Raw genomic sequence first — 10,066 nt, forward strand, 5'->3', positions numbered from 1 at the left:
TTTCTATGTTCGGCTTGCCTAGAGAGTGTGTTACGCGCCATCACGACAGGTTAGAATTTTGGGTCGTGACAAGTTGGTATCAGAGCTCTAGGTTCATAGGTATTACGAGTCATGATCAAGTTTGGTAGAGTCTTGTGTATCGGTACAGAGATATCTGTACTTATCTTGGAGAGGCTACCAAAATGTTTGAAAATGCTTCACTTTCTTGCATTCTTGTCGTGTGGATTTGTTATTTCCGAAGTTTGAAACTTGACCACTTCTATTCTCTCGTAGATGGTGAGGACACGTGTGACCGGATCAGGCAGACGACCACTAGTACCACCAGTTAGGACTGTGAGAGGCCAGGGCCGCGGTAGAGGGCGAGGTGTGGCTCGTACTATAGCCAGAGCAGCACATGTAGAGCCACCAGTTGCTCCAGCTGAGGATCATGCACCAAATGTTGTTGAGCCGGTGGGACCAACTTAGGCACCAAAAGTGCCCATTGTTATTCCTGGCCTTGAGGAGACCTTAGCCTAGATTTTGACTGTGTGCACGAGCCTGGCTCAGGAGGTTTTGATTCAAGTTGCACCATCCACTTCAGGGGCTGGGGTAGGTGCCCAAACTCCTGTTGCCCGTACTCCAGATCAGCTAGATCAGGGTCACCAGGCATTGGGTGTATTGCTAGTTCAGCCGGTTGCCACTGCTCGGGCCTAGGTTGGTCCACTTATGACTGATGAGGAGTAGAAGAGGTTAGAGCAGTTTGGGAGGCTTAAGCCTCCAGAGTTTAGTGGATCAAAGTCAGAGGATGCTCGGTATTTTCTAGATAGGTGTCAGCGGATTCTTTGCACAACAGGTATTTTGGACACCAGTGTGGTTGCATTTACTACTTTTCGGCTGACAGGGGAATCTTACAGATGGTGGCAGACTTATGAGTTGAGCAGGCTAGTCGACGCAACACCACTTACATGGCATGAGTTCTCAGTACTATTTTTAAAGAAGTTTGTGCCATAGACTCGCAGAGATGAGCTGCGTAGGCAATTTGAGAAGCTACGCCAACAGAGTATGATAATGACTCAGTATGAGATGAGGTTCGTAGATTTGGCTCATCATGCAGTATGGTTGATTCCCACTAGGAGGGAAAATATTAGGAGGTTCATTGATGGCCTTAACGATGGCTTATGATTCAACATGGCATGGGAAGTTACGACGGATGATAGGTTCTACCAGGTGGTCGAGATTGCTAGATACTTAAAGCTGGTTTGCAAGCAGGAGCATGAGGAAAGGGAGTCCAAGAGGCCTCATAGTTCATGTGGTTTCATCAATGCCTCATCTGGAGGCTAGTCCCATTACAATAGAGGTCATCCTTCTAGACCCATTCAGGAAGCTGGCCATGTTCCTCGTGGTTCTTTAGTTAGCCACAGTTCCTACAGTGTATGCCTAACTCAGTCATCATTCAATGCATTGCCAACACAGAGTTCCTACCATGCTTCATCTTCACAGGGTTCCACGGGCAACTATCCAGATTATCAGGGTCAGCAGCTCCGTTAGAGGAGAGGTTGTTTTGAGTGTAAGGACTTGAGTCATCGCAAGAGAGATTTCCCCAAACTATTGAGTAGGGTTCCACAACAGAGCTCTCAACCTATGATTTCAGCACCAGCAGCTACACCACCCGCATAGCCAGCTAGGGGTGGGGAATAGTCAGCACGAGGTTACCCTAGAGGGGGATGCCGTTCGGGTGGTGGTCAGGCCCGTTGCTACGCATTTTTGGCCAGGAAAAAGACAATTGCTTCCGATGTCGTGATCACATGTATTGTTTCAATGTGCCACAACGAGGCTTCAGTATTATTTGACTTTGATTCCACATATTCATATGTGTCATCATACTTTGCTTGATATTTGGATATGCCCCGTGATTCTTTAGTTATGCCTGTTCATGTATCTATACTGGCAGGTGATTATATTATTGTGGACCATGTGTATCAGTCATGTGTGGTGACTATTGGGGGATTAGAGACGAGAGTTGATCTTTTACTACTTATCATGGTTGATTTTGATGTGATTTTAGGCATGGATTGGTTGTCATCGTGTCACGTTATTCTGGATTGTCATGCTAAGACTGTGACATTGGCGATGCCGGGATTGCCTAGGGTTGAGTGGAGAGGTTCTCTGGATTATGTTCCCAATCGTGTGCTTTCATATTTGAAGGCTCAACGGATGGTTGAGAAGGTATGTTTGGCATATTTGGCCTTCGTGAGGGATGTTAGTGCTGATGCTCCTACCGTTAAGTCAGTTCCGGTAGTGAGAGACTTCCCAGATGTATTTCTTGCAGACCTGCCGGGTGGCAATATAGAGACTTCCCAGATGTATTTCTTGCAGACCTGCCGGGTGGCAATATATTCCCTGCAGACCTGCCGGGCTTGCCACCCGACAGGGACATTGATTTTGGTATTGATGTGGTACCGGGAACCCATCCCATCTCTATTCCCCCATATCTCATGGAACCAGCAGAATTGAAAGAGTTAAAGGAACGACTTCAGGAGTTGCTTGATAAGGGCTTCATTAGGCCCAGTGTGTCGCCTTGGGGTGCGCCGATCTTTTTGTGAAGAAGAAGGATGTTACTATTAGGATATGTATTGACTACCGACAGTTGAACAAAGTTATAATTAATAACAAGTATCCACTACCGCGCATTGATGACTTATTTGACCAGCTTCAGGGTGCTAGAGTGTTCTCGAAGATTGATTTGAGGTCGGAGTATCATCAATTGAAGATTCGAGATTCTGATATTCTGAAGATGACATTCAGGAACCGCTATGGTCACTACGAGTTTCTAGTGATTTTTTTGGGTTGACCAATGCCCCAACAACCTTTATGCACCTAATGAACATCGTGTTCTAGATGTATCTTGATTCTTTTATCATAGTATTCATTGATGATATATTGGTTTACTCACGCAGCCAGAAGGACCATGAGCAACATCTGAGGATTGTACTCCAGACTTTGAGAGAGAGTAAGCTATATGCTAAGTTCTCCAAGTATGAGTTTTGGCTTAATTCAGTTGGCATTCTTGGGCCACGTGGTGTCTAGTGAGGGGATCAAGGTATATCTGAAGAATATTGAGGCAGTTCAGAGTTGGCCCAAACCATCTTCAGCTACTGAGATTTAGAGCTTCCTGGGTTTGGCTGGTTATTATTGCCGTTTTGTAGAGGGTTTCTCGTCCATTACTGCGCCTTTAACTAGATTGACCCAGAAGGGTGCCCCATTCAGTTGGTCCGACGAGTGTGAGGAGAGCTCGCAGAAGCTCAAGACTACATTGACTACAACCCGAGTGTTGGTGTTTTCTGTAGGTTCGAGATCTTACACCGTCTATTATAATGCATCACGTATTGGTCTTGGCGCGGTGTTGATGTAGGACGGTAGGGTGATTGCCTACCCGTCTTGGCAGTTGAAGATTCATGAGAAGAATTACCCTATGTATGATTTAGAGTTGGAAGCTATATTTACGATGTTCATTATGAGGTCTATACCGACCATCGGAGTCTCCGGCATTTGTCAAGCAGAAGGACCTAAATTTGCCGTAGCGGAGATGGTTAGAGTTGCTGAAAGACTATGACATCACTATATTATATAATCCGGGGAAGGCCAATGTGGTGGCCGATGCATTGAGTAGGAAGGCTGAGAGTATGGGCAGTTTGGCATATTTACCGGTAGTAGAGAGGCTACTAGTCATGGATATTCAGGCCTTGGCCAATCAATTTGTGAGATTGGATGTTTCAGAGCCTAGTGGGGTTCTTGCTTGCATTCTGGCTTAGTCATCATTGTTGGAGCATATCAAGGCTCGCCAGTTTGATGATCCTCATTTGTTAGTATTGAAGGACACAATGCAGTAGGTTAGTGCTAAGGAGGTTGTGATTTGTGATGATGGTGTTATGCGGCTTCGAGGCCAGATTTGTGTTCCAAATGTGGATGGGTTGAGAAATTTGATACTTGAGGAGGCTCGCAGCTCTCGCTATTCCATTCACCCTGGTGTCACGAAGGTGTACCATGACTTGAAACAACGCTATATGTGGCGGATAATGAAGAAATATATTGTTACTTATGTCTCTCGGTGTTTGAATTGTCAACAGGTGAAGTTTGAGCATCATAAACAGGGAGGGTTGATTCAGATATTGGAGATACTAGAGTGAAAGTGGGAGCGCATCACTATGTACTTTGTGGTAGGCTTACTGACATAGTTTGGGTTATTGTGGACCGACAGACTAAGTCTGCACACTTCATTCTATCAGTGACTTCCTATTCTGCTGAGCAATTGGCTCTGATTACATACACGAGATTATCCGCTTGCATGGTGTGTCCATTTCCATAATTTCTAACGAAGGCACACAGTTCATATCATAGTTTTGGAGAGCAGTGCAGCGAGAGTTGGGTACACGGGTTGAGTTGAGTACAACATTCCACCTTCAGACGGTCGGACAGTCTGAGCACACTATTCAGATCGTGGAAGATATGTTATGTGCCAGTGTTATGGATTTCGGAGACTCATGGGATCAATTTCTACCGTTAGCTGAGTTCGCCTACAACAATAGCTTCCAGTCAAGTATCTAGATGGCTCCTTATGAGGCCTTATATGGGAGGAGATGTCATTCTCCGATCGGTTGGTTTGAGCCCAAGGAGGCTAGGTTGTTGGGAACTGATTTAGTCCCTGATGCCTTGGAGAAGGTAAAGGTGATCCAAGAGCGGCTTCATACAACACAGTCCAGGCAGAAGAGTTATGCTGATAGGAAGGTTCATGATGTTGCATATATGGTGGGTGAGAAGGTCTTGCTCAGAGTTTCGCTCATGAAAGGTGTGATGAGGTTCGGTAAGAAGGGCAAGTTGAGCCTTCGATATATTGGTTCTTTTGAGTTGCCTAAGAAAGTAGGAGAGGTGGCTTACATACTTGCATTTCCACCTAGTCTATCAAGTGTTCACCCAGTGTTTCATGTTTTCATGCTCCGGAAGTATTATGGTGACCCGTCACATATTTTGGACTTCAGCGCGGCACAACTAGATGAGGATTTGACTTATGATGTGTAGTTGGTGGCCATTTTGGACTGCCAGGTTTGAAAGTTGAGGTCAAAGAATATAGCTAGAGTGAATTATGATACTTAGTCCCAATGTTGGAAGCTTAAGTTGGAATAGTTGACCGGAGTTTGACTTTTGTATAATCGACTCCGGAATGGGATTTTGATAGTTCCGATAGCTTTGTATGGTGATTTTGGACTTAGGCGTATGTCCGGATATTGATTTGGAGGTCCGTAGGTTGGTTTGATCCTTTTGGCGAAAGTTGAAAAGTTGAAGGTTTGGAAGGTTGAGAGTTTGACCGAGAGTTGACTTTGTTAATATCGGGTTCGGATTTTGGTTCCTAAAGTTGGAGTAGGTCCATTATATTATTTAGGACTAGTGTGCTAAATTTGAGGTCATTCGGAGTTGATTTGATATGGTTCGATATTAGTTTTTGAAGTTGGAAGTTCATTAGCTTTATTAGGCTTGAATTGGGGTACGATTCGTGATTTTGGTATTGCTTAATGTGATTTGAGGCTTCGAGTACGTCCTTATTGTGTTTTAGGACTTGTTGGTATGTTTGGATGGGATCCCGGGGCCCCCGGGTGTGGTTAGGATGGAGTTCAAGTCATCTTTGGACTTAGGAGTTTGGTTGAAGTTTCTGATGCCTGGTGCTTTGCACCTGCGATGGATGGTCGTAGGTGCTAGCCCGCGAAAGAGGAAAGGGAAGCTGTTGAGGGAGTCTGCAGATGCGGACAGCTGGGCGCAGGTGCCCAAGGAGTCCGCAGGTGCAATGCCATAGAAGCGACTAGGATCCCGCATAAGCGGACGGGCGAGGAGTTTCGTGATTTCCGCATCTGCGAAGGAATTTCTGCAGGTGTGAGTTTTTGTCTGCAAAAGTGGAAGGCCAGATTTTGGGAGGGAGCCGCAGATGCGACCAACTTTTCGCAAAAGCGGGACAAAAGATACGGTTAAGTGACCGTAGGTGCAGATTCAATGGCAGGTTCTTATATTCAAAGGTTTTGAGTGTTTTCTCATTTTAGGAGATTTGGAACTTAGCTAAGGGAGATTTTTGAGAGGACTTTTGCTACAATTGAAGAGGTAAGTAAAGTTTAATCACTTTTGTTGGTAAATATTTATTACCCATTGATTATTATACCTAGTTTATGTGGATTTGAAGTGAAATTTGGGGATTTTAGACCATGGTGTTGGAGAGTGAGATTTGATGATTTGAGGGTCGATTTGTGGATAGAATTGGATGAAATTAGTATGGTTTGACTCTTAATTGAATGGATGTTTGAAATTTATGAATTTTGTCGGGTTCTGGGGTGCGGGCCTGGGATTGAATTTTTGGGTTGACTTTGTATAATTGATTCAAGACTTTAGTCTTATCTTTTTGAATTATTTCCTATGGCTATTATTTATGGTAATAAATTATTTTGGTTAGATTCGAACCGTCCGAAGTTTGATTCACGCGGGAAGGGCTTGTTAGAGGAGTGATTTTGCTTGCTTAAAGTAAGTATCTTACCTAATCTTTGTTGAGGTACTAGTTGCATGAATTATTTGTGATATCTACGTGCTATGGGTGCATATATGTGTGGGGTTTGAGCCCATATGCGAGCACCGAGGTATTTATCCATGTTCAGAATAGTGCTTAGGCTATGATATATTGACTGTTAAGCTTTAAGCTATGATGCTTCTCATATTTATAACCTTGTTATGAACTATTTGAGCCATGTTTGAGGTTACAGAGTGGCTAATTCCCTGAATGAACTTGATAGTTGTTATCTCTCTGATGGAATTGTCGATTTGAGCTATGATAGCGCACTTTTCACATGCCTACACTTTAGCATGCCATTATACCATTCCAGGAGTATGAAACTTGATAATCATTGATCATCTACATGTATTCTCATATATTTACTTTCTGTGTATTATGATTTGGACTGGTAGTCTGTGACCACGCCGCGCAGAATGTGATTATTGGAACGTGAATTATTCGTGTAGCACATGAGTTATCTGTGCGGATCCAGATTTTGATATTATTAGCACATGAGTTGCCCGTGCGGTTGATATTATTAGCACGTGAGTTGTCTGTGCAGCATGTGAATATGGATCCATCCCCATAGAGTCACTTTCTCATGTTTCTCTCTTGATGGTGTACATACGGATTTGAGAAAATTCTAGGCAGTGTCAGTTTTGGATTTTGTATTTCATCTTTACTTGCAATTTTCGTGGTTAGTTACCTGATTTATTTGCATATCATCTTTATATGCTGTATCATGACTGGGTAGAGAACTTGAATCTTTATATTTGTATCATGACTGGGTAGAGAACTTGAGTAATTGCACACACTCACAAATGGTTCCTTTTATGCTTTATGACTTGATCACTTTATTTTTCTGTACTGTTGTTTTGGTGCTTCTTTTCTTATGTATTGTTGTTTTTATTTCAGATAGTATTGTACTCGGTCATTTCAGACTTGTATAACCGTTGTTGATTCCCAATTTTGCCCTCATAATTCATAAAGTATTCTATATACTTTTAAAATATTATTTTGCATTATTACCCAATTTACAAGAGTCATATAAGTATTTTCTATAATTTTTAAAATTGATTTTCTTGCATTTAATTTGTTCAAATATTTATTAATTATCCATTTAAATTATTTTTAGGGTGATTTCATCATCCAAATTTATCAATTTATACCCACATAGATTTTATAATATTTCATCTCATTTTCACATAATTATATTAGCATTTTTTATTCTATCTACACTAGTTACAATAATAGCCTATATTCTATAAATAATTATGTTTATTATATTATTTATGCTAAAATAGTATTTTATATTTTTATTTTGTTACACTATTATTTCCAAGTATTTTACTAATTAAATAATATTTTTATTATTTATTAGTCATTTTTTATAATTTACTTTTTATGAATTTTGTGTATTTACTTTGTAGCCCAATTATGAGTCAATTTTAGACCAAATATCAGGTCCAAACACCTAGCCCATCTCATCTTACCTCTCAGCAGCCCAAACCAAACTTCCATTTAACTTAACCCGATCGCGATCCGTTAATAACCCGCCTCGCTGTCCCTTCGATCCTGGTCGTTGATCTTAAATGATCAACGGCCCACAACAGCCCTACCCGTCTCCTTATATCCCTTCCCCATTAAATCCTAGAGACAATTCCTGTCTCGGCCACCCTCAAACACTCCCAACCCTTCTTCCCCTTTGAAGAAACCCTAGCCGCCTCATCTCTATTCATTCTCCCATTCCAGCTAGACAATGGAATCTCCTTGTGAATCACGTTCCTTATTTGTGTTACCGCATCATTATCTACGCAACAATGGTATTACTTAGTACTAGCCTAAACCTGGCAAATACAATCTCTCAGAATCGGTCCCGTTCAACTTCGATCTCTAAGATTTGGACAATATCCCGTCCATATACACAGAAAAAAGGGTTGATTTCTCACACCAGCAGACTAATTTTCAAACAATGAACCCTAATTAGGGTTTGGAATTCTATTTCTCCCTTAACCGGCTCTGTTACTGATTGTATGTGATATTTTCTTTTCTTATTTGTGCTTAATTAATTGTTTTCCATGTTTGTTCATCCTAATCTGTCACCATATAAACCCCCTTCCTCGTTTCCCCTAAGAGACATTAACAATTGCTATTGCTCTCTCACTATCACTCATTCTACTATTCTAAACTCGAGAGCTTGGGCGGCTGAAAGCCAAGGCCACTGAAATTTGCTTTATCAACCTCCCTAGTGTGAGCACTGCCGGGGGTTCACTTGAAACCCTTGGGAACTCTGACGCACTAGGATTTTGGGGTTCTGTTTCCCCTTTTCTATTAACGATTGGGATACTACTGAGATCGTTCTTCTTATTTCGCTCGTTAATTTGCAACTGGCAAGTCTCTTAGCTTTAGAAATTTCCTTCTCTTTTATTCGTATTTATGTTTTGTGACACTAATACTTCTGTGAATCCATGTTCTACCACTCTATCTTGTTTGTGGCATTATTTGTTCGGAAGTATTCTTGTGTCTCTATACTTTTAACATCTGAATTTGCCTAGTTTCTAATTATGATATATGCCTATCATATGTGTTTAGCTTAAACGGCCTCTGGTTCTCTTAAAACTGTTTATTTTGCTCTGTCTCTGCTGATACTTGATGATTACCTTAAGTTTGTCTCTTATCTTTGTTTTGAATTTTTATGGTACCTCAGTTCTTGAAATCCTATTTCTTCTCTACTTGTATTCAATGCTCTGTATGTTCATGATTGTTTAATCTTTGTGAACCAATATGACTTCAGTAGTGTGTTATTTTCATTTGCAACCCTATTTCCTTTGAAGTTATCCTGCAATCCTAAATTCCATAGTGTCACAATCTGCCTAGATTCTAAACTTCAATACATGCTTCTTATGTCTAGCTTGAATGATCTTGTGTATCTTTAGCCTGCTCCACTGTCTTGATCACCTATTGTTACACTCCACTGTTTCTCCCCACTTTATGCTTATATGACCGTTATGTGCTAATTATTGTCTAAATGTTTTAACATGTTGTTGAGAACTTTACTAGGAAGTTTGTTCAATCCTGCATTCTTTAGGGTGGGTCTAAAACTTCTAATTGAACTCCAATATACTTAGTCTCTTCTATTGTGCATAATCAACTGGCATAAGCCCTAGAGCCTGTCTTTTTGATTAACTTTAAGTCGATGTCTTCCTACCATGAGTTCTTCAAATTCTGGAATCCCTTTGTATGCTCAGCATGTTAAGTTGTTGTGCATCATGCCTACTATCATGTTGTTATTGTTGACTATGACTCTATTAGACTGCCATAACTAAGACTCCTAGGTCTAAAGTACCTTTAGATTAATTCTGGACCATATTTTATTTGGAAACTCTGCTTAACTTTGGTGCACTATCTCTTAACCTGTTTTCATGGAAGTATAACATGTGTATGCTGCGGATGCTTGTTGAGACTTTTGTAATCTCATTTGTATGCCTCTAGTTTGGAAGCCTC

The 10,066-nt window shown here is 41.3% G+C and overlaps 1 protein-coding gene across 1 annotated transcript; it reads left to right on the forward strand.

The window, feature by feature from the left end:
* Positions 1-4,584: 4,584 nt before the first annotated feature.
* LOC138893892 (uncharacterized) lies at positions 4,585-5,055 on the forward strand. The gene has a single exon (XM_070178560.1). The coding sequence runs from the start codon at positions 4,585-4,587 to the stop codon at positions 5,053-5,055; it is 471 nt and encodes a 156-aa protein (XP_070034661.1).
* The last annotated feature ends 5,011 nt before the right edge of the window (positions 5,056-10,066 follow it).

This window comes from Nicotiana tomentosiformis, chromosome 6 (genome assembly GCF_000390325.3).
Source record: "Nicotiana tomentosiformis chromosome 6, ASM39032v3, whole genome shotgun sequence".
NCBI classification, from domain to species: Eukaryota; Viridiplantae; Streptophyta; class Magnoliopsida; order Solanales; family Solanaceae; genus Nicotiana; species Nicotiana tomentosiformis.